The following is a 17,169-nucleotide window of genomic DNA, read 5'->3' as shown; positions in this document are numbered from 1 at the left end:
ATAAAGCAATTATATATATATAAAGCAATTATATATATATAAAGCAATTTTATATATATATATATATATATATATATATATATATATATATATATATATATATATATATATATATATATATATATATATATATAAAATTGCTTTTATTTATTTTCTAGGTGGAGGTGTGTGAGAGTCTGACAGTTTTCCTGTTGTGATTTCATTTGAAATTTATTTTCTTGTTGCTGCTTCTGCACCACGTACACCGCGTACTGAACGCATCTCGTGTAGCGAGCCACTCCATGTCACGACCAATCAGAGATCAGAACAGTTCAACGTTCCACACTTTCGACCGGAAAAGTGATTGTAAACAAACTAGTTGAGAAGTAGTTTTCTCGCTGTGGCGTTTAAAAGTGTTTTAAACTTTTTCTGTTTTATAAGATAAGTAAGCGACTAGACAGGTTAACTGATACGATTTTTATAATTTCGAGTAGCTGCCGTCGCGGACGATTGTAAACATTTAGGGAGCTACTTGCTAGCGTTAGCTACAGAACGCGACTCTCGCTGCGATAACAGTTTAGCATTATTTAGCTCCAATGCCTCAAGAAGGAGAGGAGACTCTTCCTCTGGTTCGTTCCCTGAACAGTCAGATACCAGTTAAAGTGCTGTTTTATAACCATAGTCCCCGTGTCGTACGGCCTTTGTGGATAAATTACCAGGGAGAACCGCATCCTTACAATGACATACAACCAGGGACTGGACGGAGGATGCACACTTACGTCGGTAAGACGGCTGCTTGCACGTTACCAGTGCATAAAGCGATTAGCTAACAAGTGGCTCTTTGTAGCTTTATTGTAGCAAGGGTGCTTACTCAGGTATTTCTAGAGATTTAAAGCTTTGTTTTGTGTAAAAAAGCAATGAGTTTTCTCGGAATGCTGGTATCACCTGAACGCAGCTTTCTCAGAGAAGAACCCAGCCCAGACTAAAGGAAAACGATGGATGTCTAGGATTAGGTTTACTACAAACACACACACACACACACATATATATAGACCTGTTTTTATGCAGGTCTGTTACATATGATGTCTTTACAGACTGGAAGTGAGCTTTCAGTTGTTTTGATTATCATCTGTGTTGCCAGCTCCTATTGATATTTGTGCTTAATTCTGTCTTGAACCTTGTACTGACTGACTGATTGACTGGAGGTTTTTCTCTTTGTTTAAATAATATGTTTTAGTATTTTTGTCTGTCTTTTAATTCCGAGATTCATAATAATGATAATAATAATAAAAATAATAAGCCATGTCTTGGAAACTGAACCTAGAATTGTATCACGAAAATCATGAAATAGTATCACCTTTAAAGCATTACTCTTGTATATTTGTACATATTATATATATTTTTCTCTTTATACTGTTCATATGTATATAGTGCTGAAAAACTGTGATTTCCTGTGTCGTTCAGTGGTGCTTTGGTACTCTCAGCCTCTCACTGAACGGGCTCCTGTGACTGACCAGCATGTAATGGAGTGGGTGGGAAGTATTATCCAACATTGTCTTTATTTTGGACAACATCCACCTCTCCGACACCACCTTAACGGAGTCCAGCTCCATCCCCACAACACTACTGGCCTTACGGATCAGTTTATAAGCCTGTTAGCATGAGGCGACCCTCAGCCTGCTCCCCCAGCATGCAACGGCATAGAGGATTGCACTGGCCACAACAGACTCGTAGAAAATCCTGAGCGTCTATCGTTTCATTTTACGCTATCGTTTGTTTTGTGGTGTCGCAAAATAAACTGAAATTAACTATTGTAAACTTATATTAATTTCTTAAAGTTCTCTCTTTCTCTTATATTTAATATAACCACACTACGGACGGACAAGCGCCTGTTTTTATGTGTTGTCGTTAGCAACAACGACGGTAAAATCAACACGTGTCCGCTTGTTTATTTTCCACATAAACCTTTCACAATAAAGCTCAAGATCCTGTTGAGATTTTTCAAAATAAACTGAATCACGTGAAAGAGTATGCAGAGAGTTTACGGATGAGAAGTAAACAACAGCTGCCAGGTGCTAGAAAATAAACCTTAGACTCAAAGGTTAGAGCAGGCTTTTCCCCGCAGCACGCTGTGTAATAAATACTCACAAAGAAAACGGCCCGTTACAACTTCTGTCTAAAAATGTATAGTTTCATGCATCGGCTAAAACACTGGACTCCAGGTACACGATGCCCAGCTGGAAACACTTCACGCAAGTCGAGCTGCCCGAGATTCACAGAATTTTCAGAAAATGTAATTATATGATGTCTATCAGGATATGAGATTTTGGTCATATCGCACAGCCCTAGTTGGAAGCACTGGAAAAGTCAAAAAACATGACCCTCGCAGTGCTCGCTGGCTGGTCGAGATGGGTGTAGACACGATTAAGCAGATAGATGATGGCGTCCTCAGTTCGGAGACGGGGCTGGTAAGCGAACTGAAGGGGGTCCAGATGTGGTCTGACAATGGGTCGGAGCTGGTCCAGGATGAGCCTTTCCAGAGTCTTCATGATGTGGGAGGTCAATGCCACAGGCCTGTAGTCCTGGGGGCCACTGGGGCGTGGCGTCTTTGGTGCAGGGACGAGGCATGATGTCTTCCACAGCACTGGGACCCTCTGCAGACCCAGACTCAGCATGAACAGCTTATGGAAGACTCCACAAAGCTGGGGGGCACACGCCTTGAGGACGTGGGGACTCACTCCGTCTGGTCCAGCAGACTTGCCTGAGTGGAGTCTCCTCATTTGCATCTGAACCTGGTCTGCAATGAAAGTGATGGGTGTGGGAAGGGTGTCAGGATTCTCACCGGAGGCGACAGCGCTATGTGGAGAGAGAGGCAGGCACAGTGGTGTGGCTCTGGTACAGTAGGTGGGGTCTTAGGACCATTCTGGGTTACGCTATTTTATAGTGAGCGTTAGGCTGCGATTTTGTACCTATTGATCCCTAATCTCGAAAAGGTACAACAAAAGGACAACGCAAGTTATCATGGCGATATACCCTGACAGGAATTTAACCACCACCCCAGTGTGCAGTTAACCCAGGGTTAACTGTTCGTAGTACAGGCCTCAGGCTTTAACTCTTAAACAGTGTTTCCGCTTGTATCTTTTCCAGGTCACCCGTGGATGTTCAGAGATGCAGAGACCGATGACCCTCTCAAGGTCAACAGCAAAGAGCTGTTTCTTCCTAAGCCAGCAGGGGGTGGAAATGTGACATATGCCAATATCAGTTTACCAGGTAAAACATCAGTTATATTACCTGAAGTCTCTGTGCCGTACAATTATGATTTAGTAGTAAGTATGCATTAAGCTAGTTTCAGAGTATACAGAGTGATTGACATATTGATCAAATCATACAGGATAATTTCATGAAAAAATACGTAATAGTTTCTCTGGATATTATAGAAATTTTACCAGTTGTTTTTCTTTTTTTCATCAGCAATTTTCAGGGGAAACCACACAAAATAGTGTGACAGATGTTGTAATGTTTTAATTAAGAAACTCTGATGTTAGTATTGTTTGATTCACTTTTGGCATAAGAAGTTTTGGTAAATTTAGAGACAAACTGATCTATATTTGGATTTGTGAGTTGACAAAAAAATCCCACACTGTTAACAATCGTTTGTTTACACAGTTTACAGTCTCAAGGATCGAGCTCTTCAGGTTACTCGGCGTCTTGTGCGACCAAACGACTACAGGAGCTTGGAAATAGCGTGGTCCCTCCACGAGGAGCTCGAAGATCGCCCGAGTGTTTTGAAAGATCTCCAACGCATAAACCAGCGAGTAGCCCAACATCTGAAAGAGAACACACAAGGGCAGGAGGAGTGATGATTAAGGCAGAATGGATATTTATCACATAAGGACAGATGTTCTTGCACTTTCCGAGAACGTAAAGAACTTTAAAGATGAAACACAGGACTTACTTCACAGCGGCTATAAACACATTTTTTGGAAATCAGTTTCAGTTTGATCTTCTGTTTGTTTGTCACAGTTGTTGAACAGAAGAAAATATGTTTTTTCCTTTTTTAGTAAGAGTTATATGTAATATAAATCCATCTTCTGTATGTAGCCACATTATAATTCAGAGATCTGTGTTGTTCATATTCTTATTAGTAATGCTTGATATGAGGTTATCTTGCCATACCTGCACAATTCCCTTCAAAAATGGATGCTGTGTTGTATTCTATTGTTGTAGCTGTAATCTGTCAGAAATATTGGGTTATTAGGAACAGGTGAGACTGTCATAAAGGTTAACTCGCAGATGATTTCCAATGTGGGGAAAATACTGTGACCGAGGAGCTTATCCTCTTGTTTTTGTCTTCTTTTCTGTCTTCTTTGTAATAATTTTCCTGATGACACATTGCTGCTGTATGTAAAAGAGTTTTATTTGTATAATGAATAAAATATATACAAGTTTTATTAATGGATGGACGCCTTGATACCTTGGAACACTCTTCAGTTTACATTGCTGTTTTAGTTGTTGGTGCTGTCTCTAAATAAAGCAAATGTATAACAGTTATGTTGCACAGGATGTCCAGGGGATGTGAGGAAGTAATAGTTGTAAGAAAAAGAAGATTTCAGGGTGACCGCTAAGCCATTGGATTCAATTTTCCTGTTGACTCCTGGGGGAGCATAGGTCCGCAACAACACCACGCCAACGGACTCTGTTCTGGGCTGCTCTCTTTAGCTGGGTCCACGTCATTCCGACGGCCTTCACTTCGCTCTCGACAGATCTTCTCCAAGTCTGTTTGGGTCTCCCCACTTTCCTTTTTTGCCTTGTAGGTTCCAGTCCAGTGCTTGCTTTGCGACGTTGTCGAGTGGTTTTCGAAGTGTGTGGCCTATCCAGCCCCATTTTCTCTTCTTGATGTCTTGACCGACCGGGTTCTGGCTGGTTCTCTTCCAGAGGTCTGTGTTTGAGATCTTCTCAGGCCATCTGCTGTTGAGGATGTGTCTCAAGCATTTGTTGATGAAAATCTGTATCTTACTGGTAGTGGTCTTGGTCACCCGCCACGTCTCGGACCCATACAGAAGCACTGCTTTCACATTGCTGTTGAAGATACAGATCTTGCTGTGCTGAGATAAGCCATTGGATTCAGCAGTAACAGAAAAGCTGCAAAAATTACAACGTGGTCAAAAGAAGTGTCCTCTACTAAAACATTACAAAGACCAATGCCATACAGACCATCCTCTCCTCTACACATCTCTGCAAATAGCTGAGTGTAGTCAGCTGTGCCTAACTTACTGCCTCGAAAAGCACATTTTCACAAGAGTCTATGCAGTCCTTTGAAAAACATGTGCAATGCTCAGAAAAATCAACTTTGCAAAGTTAAACAAACCACAAGATTTCTGCAGCAATATCCTTTAGACAGATGAGAGCAAAGAGGAGATGCACAGTGCCACATTTCCAGAAAACCAAACACAGACGCCAACTGTCCAGCCACACAACCTGGGTACCTTGCAGTCATTGAACAGACCAGGAACACTTTTGTATACCAAAACAGAATCCAGTGAGGCTGTTTGTGCAACAGGTAAAGCTTTGCTCAAACTGGTTCATTCAACAGGACAACAATCCCAGGCTCAGCAGCAAATCTACAAAAGAATGGCTAAAAAAGAAAACAATCAAGGTGTTGTGCTGTGGTGGGACCTTAAATAGAACTGTGTGTAAATTAATGCCAAGATAATTAATGCATTTCTTTACATTTTAAAACAAGAATAGATGAATTCACTGAGTTACATGTATTAGTGTCTCTAATTTGTTGCTCTTCTGGTTAATAATACAAAAATGTATCCATTTATATTTTATATTAATTTATGATATGGCTTTTTTTTTAATTAATACTTGAAAATTGTATCATAATAGCAATGACACTGCTCAGACTTCACGTGTAATATACCCGAATAACCTCATGCTGTTGGCACTTCTGTAGCATCTCACTCACAGCCTACATGTGGATGCCCTCTTTCAGGAACAGATCACAACCTGAAATCATAACGTGCTTCTGTTTGCTCAGCAGGGGCACTGTTGCCAGACATGTTGCTAAGTGACAAAGTAACACAACACATTGTTGTGTGTGTGTGTGTGAAACGAGTTGAGCTGGGTGCCGTGTATCAGGAGCATGCAGGCGGGGGAAAAGGAAAAAAAACAGCACTCAGGTCGTTTCAGGCGAGAGCTGTAAGACCTCAGCTTTTCTCTGCGTCTCTCACAACTGTAAATAATTAGATCTTGGATCCAGAGTTCATCATCCTTTTCATTTTCTCCGCCAGCAAAACATTTTGGCCGAGGAGTCACCCAGTTGTCTTCCCACACCTGCAGACAGATCACTGGAGCAAAATGAAAACAATGGTAAGAGTAAAACGACAAGAAATCCTGCCTACCTGCAGAGCCGCAGACAGATTACTACATCATAAATTACTGTGAGTTGGTGTCATGGTTATTCCCACATAGGTACCAGTTTATTTTGCGTCACTTCCACCATCCTTGTTAAAAGAATCAGGTTTGTGAGAATAATCAAGTAAAAGAAACTGGCCTTTTCAAGAAAAATGTCTCTAATTTCTAATTTGTGTTTGATTTTATAATTTATTTAAGTGGCTCCGTCTCATGGAGGTAATTCTGCTCTAGACCGCACCACCGGCAGCCCGTTACCTCCCCTGACTCAAGACGAAGGTGCAGGTAATGATTCTCTTCCCTCCCTCTAGTGAGCATATAGCAGGTGTCACATCAGAGTTGGTGATGAACTCTTAATTTAGGTATCGGTCTCACTGCTGAATCTTTATTTTGTTTATGTTTTTTCCCTTTAGGCACATTAAAAAAAACCAGTGTTTCACCTCGAAACATGTCCCAGTACAGGAATGTGTTCAATGAGCGCGCTAGGACGGGCTTCTGCTACTGGCTTGTGGAGAAGAGTCCAACATGTTAGTACTGACTGAAGGCAAAATATAACACATACAATAATCTGCTTATTGCAACTTTCATGCACGTGTTGCTGGATTATCTAATGTGATACTGACGTCCTGAGTTCCAAAAAAGTTGTGACACTGTGTAAAATGTAAATAAAGACAGAATGCAGTGATTTGCAAATCCCATAAACTCATATTTGACTCACAACAGAACATGGAAAACATATCAAATGTTTAAACTGTGAAAAATCTACCAGTTCAAGATAAATATTTGCTTATTTTGAATTTGATGACAGCAACACATCCCAAAAAAGTCGTCACAGGGCTGTGTTTACCAATGTGTACGGTCAGCTCCTCTCCCTTACAACAGCCTGTAAACATCTGGGAACAGAGGAGACCAGCTGTTGAACGTTTGGGGGAGGAATATTGTCCTAACCTTGTCTGATACAGGATTTTAGCTTCACAGCAATTCTGGGTCTTCTTTCTCATATTTTCCGTTTCATAATGTATTAAATGTTCTACTGTGGTGCCATGGTGTTGTAGTAGATCAAGTATATGGTTTAGCATTATCTAAAATAGGTGAGGCCTTCCCTGAAAAGTACATCATCTGGGTATTCGATTTTTTTTTCAGCTGTGTCCATTGTGCACAGAAATTTCTCTAGATTCCCTGAATCTTTTGATGATATTAAGTAGATGATGAGATACTCAAAGTCTTCACAATTTAATGCTCACAATAGAAAAATTTTATGTTCTATTGTGAATCTAATTTTTGATGGCAGACCATAAAATGAATCAAGTGATTCTCACAATCAAAATCTGCTGCACCACAGCAGATGATTGTATAAGAGATCATTCTTATACAGGAATGTTCATGACTGGGATGCTGTTATAAGGAAGGATAATGATACATGACCAGTTTACACATTGACATCTTTTTCTTTTCATTCCTGTAGGTAAAGGATGCAGCTTGGGTGCATATAAAACCTTTCTGGGATTACCAAAAGTTTGAAGAAACAGTTCACCAGACCTCTTCTAAAGATGCCCACATTAGTTTGAAAAGCTGAGCTTGCACTTACTTGAAAATCTGTAAAGAAGTATTATCAGAAACACACATACTTCTGGAAATTTGTTTAACTTTCTTATTTTTTTCTGCACACGTAATGAGGTATGGCGAATTACAAAATTTTATTTTCAAAAGAGACTTGATATATAGCCTACTCAAGTTCTCTTAGCAAAACATCTTTATTTTGTTTTTAGCATAAGTAATAATGATAATGGCAAATTTAAATTTAATAAGTTAAGCCTCACCTCTCATCACCTTCACAAGTTGAGTGAAAATCTTGTATATTCCCTTGTGCTATAAACGCTGTATTCGTCTTTTTTATGGTTGACTTTGTCTTTAGTTTCAATTCATTCAGAAATGCCTCTTAAGTGAATATACAGAATACAGCTGATTTTTGCACACACTCTTTAGAGCTTGTTTTACATTTTTGGAAGGTTTAAATGAAAAAAACAAAATTAAAAATGTTTAATTCACTGTGTCACAAAAATAAACTTTGGTTTGCTTTAATTTGACCTGTTATTCTGGTAAAGTGAACTTTTGGTGCAGGACAACACTCGCCTACAAATTCCTGAAGATAGGCGTGTTTTTTTTTATGTGTTAATAATTCATAGATCATACATGGAAGCTTCTTTCTGCTTCTGATAAAAATCAAAAACAGAACCCAAAAAATACTGAAAATTATCTCAAACTTTGGACATAACTCAAACTCTAAAGTAATTTTGTAATTTTTGAGTTATTTCTTCGATATTTTTGCGATGCCCTGTTCAAAAGTTTGAGATAACAACCTGAAATTTTAAGTTATAGTCTTCAGTAGCAGACACAAAACATCAAGCCTAGCTTCACAAAGAGACAAAAATGTTTTCGGAAAATTGTCAGGTACAAAGACTGGACTGAATACTGGACTACTTTTCAAGACTACTTTAATTAGTAACGTAAACAAGAAGGAAGAAAGGCTGGCTCATTGGAAGGAAAATATAGAGAAAACTAATGTGTAATTGCTGCTTTAGCCGGTGTAAACAATTCTCGCGAGATCTAACACGATTGTGTGACGAAAGCGCAAAGGAACTTTTAAATGTGCGCTCTTATCGCCACCTAGTGGTTAATTTTATAACAAACTTTTCTTGGTTCAACTCAATACATTAATAATACGTGAAGACAGTGAAACGTTTCAGTGCTTTTGTTTACAGACCGATCTCCGTAGGAGTCGTTTAAGCTGCCGGTTGACGCTTTAATTGCCGTTTCCACCGCGGAGACCCACCAGGTAATAGCTCCTCAACGTCAGGCAGTGCTACTTAAAACAAGCGGCTTAGCTAGATTAACGTTTTATAAATGTCAAATAATTATAGTGATATTGATTTAACTAGTTGGATTGAATATTTTGAGGTAATGATTATTGTTTGCAAACATTCGTGACCGGGAGTTTTGTGGCAGTCAAGCTGCTAGCTAGCACACAGTTATTGCCAAAGTTTTACCGTCAAGGCGCTTCCCCCCCGCGGAGTGCTTTCACACGGTTAATTTAGTGTCACAGCTTTAAAAAAATACACAATCCTGCTGTATATAGGTTATTAAAGCTGTGTTTTACTGTTTATCCCGCTAATAATTTTATCACCTAAAATTCCCTCCAGGTGCAACCAGCGGAGCCCAGCCCTGCACTTAGAAACAGATAGACCCACAAGTAACCCTGCAAGTTAATTCATTAATAAACAGGGATAGGTTTGACGAGCTGAACTAATGAATGAATGGCTACTCATTCTGCAGAACTTTGAGATGGAGATACTCAAACTTATTTGAGGCCAGATTATTTTTGTTAATGCTGTGAAAAAAGCTGTTTCTTTGTAAACATACATTTGTATTTAGTTGTAGTTTTGGCTGCAGTATTGGGGTTGATGTGTATTGATTTGTGCAGGGAAATGATAAGCCCATATTCACGCTAGTGTTAGGATTTACGTGATCTTAGTTTGAAAGACAAGGGTTTAAGGTCAGATGATAAAGTAAGACATCCACGCTTTTCCGGAGCCTTTTCCAGGTTAACAGTGCATATGACCACTTAGAGCTGTGGTTCGAGCAGGGAATTATCAGCCCCTAGGGATTAATATTGATAAGTATAGATTTACTCGCATTATTGCTTCTGCTTACAAGGTCAAGGTCAAATTTATTTATATAGCACATTTCAAACAGCCGATGCTGCACAAAGTGCTTAACAATATAAAAATGGTATTAAAAAGCAACAATGTAATACAATAATAACAATAAAAAACAAAAGGACAGTAAAAGAATTAAAACAATAACTAAACTAATTCAAATAAGACCAAAATGCTTGGGTCATAATGTGTTAAAAGCCAGGGCATAGAAATGTGTCTTTAGTAAAGATTTAAATTGCTCAAGTGTTTGTGCAGATCTAATATTTAAGGGGAGACTATTCCAAAGTCTAGGACCTGCCACAGAGAAGGATCTATCACCACGGGATTTGAGGTTAGTCTGTGGGATGGACAACATTAGTTTTGATCTAGACCTCGTGGTTTTTCCTGGAGCATAGGCAGAGAGCTCAGACAGGTAAGGAGGGGCTCGGGCATTAAGTGACTTAAAAACAAAAAGTAGAAGTTTAAATTGGATCCTGTAGGAGACAGGAAGCCAGTGTAAAGAAGCTAAAACTGGGGTTATATGCTCTCTCCGTTTGGTACCAGTTAGCAGGCGAGCAGCAGCATTTTGAACCATCTGAAGATGATGGATGGTGGCCTGATCTAGACCATAATACAATGAATTGCAGTAGTCCAATCTGCAAGTAAGAAAAGGGTGAATAACACGCTCAAAGACGTTAGCCGGAAGGTATGGCTTTACCTTGGCTAGCTGTCTTAACTGAAAAAAACAGGACTGAACTACTGCACTCACCTGCTTATTCAATTTAAAAGAACCATCAATGTAGACACCGAGGTTTTTTACATGTGTTTTACAATATGAGGAAAGGGTGCCCAGAGTGCTGTCGATATGATTAAAGTTGCCAAAAATGACAACCTCAGTTTTATTTTCATTTAGTTTAAAAAAATGTAATGACAACCACTGTTTGTCATCATCAAGGCAGCGTAATAAGAGCTGCGAATGGTCTGACCCTGCTTTTAAAGGTAGATAAATCTGCAAATCATCAGCAAAACAATGAAATGAAATGCTGTACCGCGAGAAGATGGAGCCCAATGGCAACAAATAGAGTGCGAACAGGGCAGGACCCAAAATAGAGCCTTGAGGTACACCGTATTTAAGAGGGGCTATTTTGGAGTTGTGGGGGCCCATATTGACATAAAAAAAACCTTTCTGACAAATAGGAACGAAACCACTGTAGGGCAGATCCTTTTAGGCCAGCATGAAATTCTAGCCGTGATAACAGGATGATAACAGCCGTGATTACAGGGCTAGTTCTTAATCAATCTCCTTTTTAATTGCTAATCAGATATAGGTAGACCAAAAAAGGTTTTCACCACAACAGGAGAGCTTCATTAAGTCAAATAAGAGTATAAAAATGCTTGCATGACATTCAGTGCAGAAGCTCCACTGCTGAATGTGGTGTCCTTGTTCTGAACTTCCAGTAAGAACGTGCCAACACTGATAAAAGGAGCTGGTAAGATTGGAGAGATATGATTACTGTGGAATGAATTTTTAAGAAATTCTCTTAACCAGGTAACCCAGTGTTGGGCCCACTTTATGTAGAGTTAATGTTGTGTAGAAGCTAATAAAATGATCATCATTGCATGAGAGCCAGTCCGTGGTCATTTTTATCAAGAAGCTTATCCAGATGTGTTCATTCCTTTTCTAACTGCGTTTTGGATCAGGATCTTAGACATGGATAGCAGAAGAAAGAAGGTGGCCTTCAGCTGGCTCCGAACTACAGTCACTTCACCAGCACATCATCAGGGTGGAAACGCTGACTCAGTCACACCGCCTTGCCGGACCATAACGCAAAATGAAGATTCAGAAACTTTGCCCTGCAGTGATTCTCCAGGATCTGCGCGGCTTGGAGCACTGAGTCTGGATACTCCCAAGAGAAAAGCCGAGGTGCTCTCTGAAAGTCTGCCCTCTGTAGGCAAACTTAAGCTGCGGAAGCTTTCCAGAAAAAACAGTGAAACATTTAAAACTTTGAAGGTAAACCTTTGCCATTGGATTATAATTTTAGATTGAATGTTTTGAATCTATCTTGAGTCTCACAAGTTGCTTGGTTCCAGTGAATACATTATCTGTTTGTGGTTAATTTGGCACAGGACAAACCTATGAACACCTCAGCCGCACAGCCAGAGTCCAAAAACATCCAGAAAGCTTCACCACCTCCACCCCACTCTTTTATCTTGAAGAAGAAAGACAGGACACCTGAGGAGGGATTAAAGGCTATCTGCAGGAAGGCACTGATGGCAGCCCTTGGAAACACAAAAACAACGTGCAGCACTACTAATATCATCAGAACTGACATGAACAGCTTGTCTTCACCTCTGCAGACTGAACGTCCCAGTCCAGCCTACCTTGAGACAACCATTGTGGATATTAACAGCTCCTGGAGCCAGTATGACACTGCACCTGAGGACCGAGGCGGTAGCAAAGGAGATCAGTGGCCCACCCTGCAGGTGTTGGAAGACTCAGACATCAAAGGTGATGCTTCAGAGCCAAAGACAGATGGAAGGGTAAGCAACTACAACTTGTAATAAAAGTAATATAGCATTTCTTCTTGTTATAATGTTTTAGTTGTGCATTGGTTGTTACTGATTCTTTTGAATTCTAAAGCAGCTTCAGTTTTTATTTTAAAATGTTTTTAAATGTATCATACCATAAAATTATCATGGCGCTGAATCAAGATTTTGTTTTTCAGCGTTTTGTGGTTGAAGGAGAGGATTTTCCCAGGATGTTTGTTAGTGAGGACTCTGTTTCTCTGGAGAAGACCTTCCAAGACAGACCATTTCCTCCAGACAATGAGCTGGAAGCTGAGGACCATGACTCCGCCCTCCCTGCACTAGAGTACATACCAGATTCTTCATCTCGTTTCTCATCTGACCAGAGCTGTGATCAACATCAAACTTTAGTCGATAGTGAGGGAGGTGTAACTCCCACTTTTACGTTTACACCCTCTAATGAAACCACTGGGACCCTCGAGGCAGCTGCTAAAGACATGGAGGTGCCTTTCTCATCACCACAGAGGAAAGTTTTTGTCTCACTGAAGCAGCCCCACTCACCGCACGTGAGCGTTTTAAATGCATCTGCAGTTGAGGCTGACAATATTTGCTCATCCATCATTAGGGGACGTTCATCGGATCCCTTTGCTCTGCCCCGACACTCAAATACGGGAGCGTCAAAGCTGTGCTTCGACCCCACAGCCTCACGCAGGCAGTCGGACGGTGTTTTCCGCATGCGTTACCCTGGTTACTCCTCATCTCATACTTGGACTCCTAGAAGACTGTCCTTGGGGGCTGAACCTTTATGGACCAGCTACCCCTGCTCAAGCAGTGAAGCTGGCTTCATAGACACGCATTGCCATCTGGACATGCTCTATGGAAAACTTGGCTTCTGCGGGACGTTCAGCAGCTTTCGAAGGCTGTACCAGAGTAGCTTCACTGGAGAGTTTCAAGGCTGTATTACAAACTTCTGCAACCCAGATATCATGGTGAAAGAGGCGCTGTGGGAAGGTCTGCTGGCTGAAGACATGGTATGGGGGGCATTTGGGTGCCACCCGCATTTTGCCAAAAACTACTCGAGTATTCAAGAGCGCAATATACTGACGGCGATGAGGCATCCAAAAGCCGTGGCCTTTGGTGAGATGGGCCTGGACTACTCCTACAAAAACTCTACTGACACCTCAACGCAGAAAGAGGTAAGGTAAAATCTGAAGTGGATTTTCTAATTTGAGACTCAGTTTTTCTTGAGCAGCGTATGCCTGGATATTGAAAATAAGAATGTCGTGGTCTTTGTTTTGTTTCTCTGCTTCTCTGTGAAGGTGTTTGAGCGGCAGCTGCGTTTGGCCGTGGCCATGCAGAAACCTCTGGTGATCCACTGCAGGGATGCAGATGACGACCTGCTGAAAATCATGAAGAAGTGTGTTCCCAGGGAGTACAAAATTCATAGGTGTGTTGTGTGTGGAGTAAAACCCTTTAAACTCAGTTTTTCTTTTTATAGCTTCTTCTTAAAATTAATTGCTTATTTTTTTTGTAAGAAATTCAAATGTTTCAGTTTAGAGAAATAAGATAAAGGCTTGCACTTTATTTCTGACTAGCCTTTTTGTAATTGACTCGTAATAGTTGTCATTTTTCGATGGTGATGAAGACGAACAGAAAACGGTCATAAAGTGAATTTGAATTATTTAATATGTCTGAAACACAACAGCTGTTCTGCTCATTTCCACATCAGAACTGACAACCTGAGGATTTTTAAACTCTAAAGACCTTTGGAGTTTAAATCTTAGTGCCTTTAATCAGACTTTTAATTTGAATTACGTTGTGCTTTCCAGGCACTGTTTTACAAACAGTTATCCAGTGATTGAGCCCTTCCTGGCAGAATTCCCCAATTTGTATGTGGGATTCACAGCCCTAATCACCTACTTGAGGGCTACAGAGGTCCGGAATGCCGTTTCCCAGATCCCTCTGAATCGCATTGTGTTGGAGACAGATGCGCCATATTTCCTGCCAAGACAGGTATGTGTAGATAGAGGCTCGGGAAATCCAAAACAAACATCTTGTGTCATTAATGAAAGAAAAGGTTTCTGCCATTTTTTTTTTTTAAATTGCAAAATATTAGAAATGTATTATTGAACAAACTAGAGGTATGTCATACAGTTTATTAGGTACGCCATGCTAGTGCTGGTTAAACCTGCTTTTGCCTTCAGAGGATCTTTAATTCTTTGTGGCACAGACTCAACAAGTGGTCAGTTCTCAGAGAGTTTGGTCTCAGATCACAACACAGAAATGCCCACTTTGCTATCAGATTAAACATTTGAACAGTCTTATGTTAGCAAGATATGATCACAAAAGATCCTGTTACCGTTATGTTCAGTGTTTTTTTTGTTTTGTTTTTTGTTAAACCAGCATAAAGGAGGATGAAAGGTATATAATGGTATGACGACAGTCTTGGGAAAACAAAGAAAGTTTGATCTATATCAGAATCAGATGTAAAGCATCAGAGCTGATTTTTAACAGACAACATCATCATACTGTGTGCAGCAGATCCAGCAGTGGAGACGTTTTTGTTCCACCATGCTTCTGAAAAGAACCTCCTGCCTGTTGGCCTGTCTCTTGTGTTCCTTGACTGCTTGATCTCTTGTTGATCTGAAACGAAATTTTCCCTCCAAGAGTGGAGTGAAACTGGGCACATATTTCTATTGAGTCTAAAACTACTATCAGAATTTAAAGCAAATATCCGTGTTGTTATATTTGAGGTATTAATTATTATGAGACTCCATGTTGACCTTTTTGAATGTCATGCTCTTTAATAGGTTGGGAAAGGTGTCTGCCAGTTTTCCCATCCTGGAATGGGCATCCATACTCTGCGGGAGCTGAGCCTACTGAAGGGGGAAGACATGGCCACTGTCCTTGACACCATCCGAAACAACACCACTCAGCTGTATGGTATATGACCTTTAGAGAAAACGCTGTAAACTGGCAAGAAAGAAGAGAGACGTTTCCTGTTTTTGTTTTATATTTGTCAATTCTCCATATATGGATGTTGACGTGTGGAGAAGAAATTTCATTTTAAACAACCTGAAAGAGAAAAAGGAGACAAGCCTGACTGGAATGAAAATATCTCTTGTCTAACAGAGATCCAAGTGTATAATTGTTTATCTGAATATTTCTTTTATGCCGTTGTTATTATAGATTAATTTCTAAGCAGTTTGTGTTTTTCTTTTATGTGTGTTTCTGTAGTTTTACATTGCTCGCTTGTTTGGTTTGCTGGACGTTTGGCTGCCTTGGTGTGATGCAGTAGAGATGCATTAAAAGTCTTTATAATAGTGCTTCTTTTTTCTCTGAGACATGTTTTGTTAAATTAGTCATCAGTGCGAACACTGGTGCTGATGGAGGAGCGCACGGAGACAGGAAAGCATAGTCTACAGTGGAGCAAACGTGTACACTGAACAAAGCCGATTCTGCATTGAGGGAAGGAGAGGGGCTGCGGGAGCGGTCCATTACTCCACTTTAATGACGCCCTGCTCGTCACACACATTTGTCTAAGTGCTCTTTTTTTTTTCTTTTTAAATCTAAACAATATCAAGAGTGAGCAGATGTGTGTTCATCCTGCCAGTTTTTTATTTATTTATTTATTTATTTATTTTAGCACATTTCTTATTATAGAGCCTTTAAAAAGGTCAGAGTAAACTCTGTCACTGAGGTTTGGACAAGATGTTCTTCAACATCCTTCTTCCTTTTTTTTTCTTTTTCTCTTTCTTTTTTTCTTTTTAAAAAAAAAAAACATGGTCATTTTGTGTTTTGTAAGACATTTAGCCTTTTAATTGTAGCTTTAAAGGTACCAGTTAAGTCTTTACTCAAGTGTTTGCATCCTAAGCATCTGTTTCCTTGATATTTTTAGCTCATACAACCAAAGTTCACATGGTGAGACATTCATGATCCATGATATCATGAGGGTCAGAATTTAATCAAACTGGCACACGGTGGTCACCTAATGGGTCTTCACCCAAATCATACTCAAAGTCAAGCATAATGTTTATGCACAAGGCTTACACTTTTTTCTCCCTGATGTATTCAACAATATTCAGTTCAGGTTATTTAGCAAAGTCGTTAACAAAACATTCTTATTAATAAATTTTGCGTGCAAAAAGACATTCCCAGGCCAGTCGATTATATCTCTCGACTGGCCTGGGAATGTCTTGGTGTTCCCTGAGCTGCGCTGGGGAGAAGTCTGGGCTTCTCTGCTTAGGCTGCTGCCCCCCACGGCCAGCCCAGCCCAGGGTGAGTGGCGGAAAATGGATGGACAACTGTTTGTGAGGTTCCTTGACTTCTCAGTGGATTTTAATTGTTAGTTTTTGCAGTACAGCTAATTACCACCAAGAAAACTGTTATTCACCCATCAGGTAACCTGTAAATCATGAACCGGATGAGCTGTTGCATCACAGACCTTCTGATTTAAAGACTCATTAAATATAATACAGTGAGACAAAAGGTTGATTGATGCTTTATTGTATAAGGCATACTCGAATCCTAAAGAGACAGATGGTATAGTGTG

The 17,169-nt window shown here is 40.1% G+C and overlaps 3 protein-coding genes across 4 annotated transcripts; all 3 read left to right on the top strand.

Annotated features, from left to right (window-relative positions):
* The first annotated feature begins 279 nt into the window (after positions 1 to 279).
* On the top strand, positions 280 to 3,997 carry vhl (von Hippel-Lindau tumor suppressor). The gene is made up of 3 exons (XM_026168031.1): positions 280 to 762; positions 3,127 to 3,249; positions 3,646 to 3,997. Exons 1-3 carry the CDS (start codon positions 576 to 578, stop codon positions 3,837 to 3,839), a joined length of 504 nt encoding a protein of 167 aa, XP_026023816.1. The 5' UTR covers positions 280 to 575; the 3' UTR covers positions 3,840 to 3,997.
* On the top strand, positions 3,989 to 8,376 carry LOC113022540 (uncharacterized). Of its 2 annotated transcripts, none has more exons than XM_026168028.1 (6): positions 3,989 to 5,539; positions 6,023 to 6,183; positions 6,276 to 6,354; positions 6,598 to 6,681; positions 6,810 to 6,923; positions 7,862 to 8,376. In XM_026168028.1, exons 1-6 carry the CDS (start codon positions 5,398 to 5,400, stop codon positions 7,915 to 7,917), a joined length of 636 nt encoding a protein of 211 aa, XP_026023813.1. In that variant the 5' UTR covers positions 3,989 to 5,397; the 3' UTR covers positions 7,918 to 8,376. The 2 variants fall into 2 exon arrangements, with proteins under 2 accessions (XP_026023813.1, XP_026023815.1); XM_026168030.1 differs by lacking the exon at positions 3,989 to 5,539 and adding an exon at positions 6,457 to 6,505 and having other exon boundaries at positions 5,740 to 6,183.
* A 646-nt stretch (positions 8,377 to 9,022) lies between these two features.
* tatdn2 (TatD DNase domain containing 2) lies at positions 9,023 to 15,943 on the top strand. The gene is made up of 7 exons (XM_026168027.1): positions 9,023 to 9,232; positions 11,793 to 12,102; positions 12,219 to 12,632; positions 12,818 to 13,813; positions 13,937 to 14,064; positions 14,447 to 14,630; positions 15,428 to 15,943. Exons 2-7 carry the CDS (start codon positions 11,803 to 11,805, stop codon positions 15,566 to 15,568), a joined length of 2,163 nt encoding a protein of 720 aa, XP_026023812.1. The 5' UTR covers positions 9,023 to 9,232; positions 11,793 to 11,802; the 3' UTR covers positions 15,569 to 15,943.
* The last annotated feature ends 1,226 nt before the right edge of the window (positions 15,944 to 17,169 follow it).

The sequence above is a fragment of the Astatotilapia calliptera genome, chromosome 5 (genome assembly GCF_900246225.1).
Source record: "Astatotilapia calliptera chromosome 5, fAstCal1.2, whole genome shotgun sequence".
Lineage (NCBI taxonomy): Eukaryota > Metazoa > Chordata > Actinopteri > Cichliformes > Cichlidae > Astatotilapia > Astatotilapia calliptera.
Note: the sequence above shows the minus strand (reverse complement) of the source record. Positions and strands in the feature narration are given on the sequence as shown.

What these genes read in the sequence shown, in the direction of transcription:
- tatdn2 (XM_026168027.1), top strand. Translation starts at nt 11,803, where the DNA reads ATGGATAGCAGAAGAAAGAAGGTGGCCTTCAGCTGGCTCCGAACTACA. An exon ending in AAACATTTAAAACTTTGAAG is followed by an intron (nt 12,103 to 12,218) that starts GTAAACCTTTGC and finishes AATTTGGCACAG; the next exon opens with GACAAACCTATGAACACCTC. An exon ending in CATATTTCCTGCCAAGACAG is followed by an intron (nt 14,631 to 15,427) that starts GTATGTGTAGAT and finishes GCTCTTTAATAG; the next exon opens with GTTGGGAAAGGTGTCTGCCA.
- vhl (XM_026168031.1), top strand. Translation starts at nt 576, where the DNA reads ATGCCTCAAGAAGGAGAGGAGACTCTTCCTCTGGTTCGTTCCCTGAAC. An exon ending in GAGGATGCACACTTACGTCG is followed by an intron (nt 763 to 3,126) that starts GTAAGACGGCTG and finishes TATCTTTTCCAG; the next exon opens with GTCACCCGTGGATGTTCAGA. An exon ending in TGCCAATATCAGTTTACCAG is followed by an intron (nt 3,250 to 3,645) that starts GTAAAACATCAG and finishes TTGTTTACACAG; the next exon opens with TTTACAGTCTCAAGGATCGA.
- LOC113022540 (XM_026168028.1), top strand. Translation starts at nt 5,398, where the DNA reads ATGCACAGTGCCACATTTCCAGAAAACCAAACACAGACGCCAACTGTC. An exon ending in TGAGGCTGTTTGTGCAACAG is followed by an intron (nt 5,540 to 6,022) that starts GTAAAGCTTTGC and finishes CTGTTTGCTCAG; the next exon opens with CAGGGGCACTGTTGCCAGAC. An exon ending in GACTCAAGACGAAGGTGCAG is followed by an intron (nt 6,682 to 6,809) that starts GTAATGATTCTC and finishes TTTTCCCTTTAG; the next exon opens with GCACATTAAAAAAAACCAGT.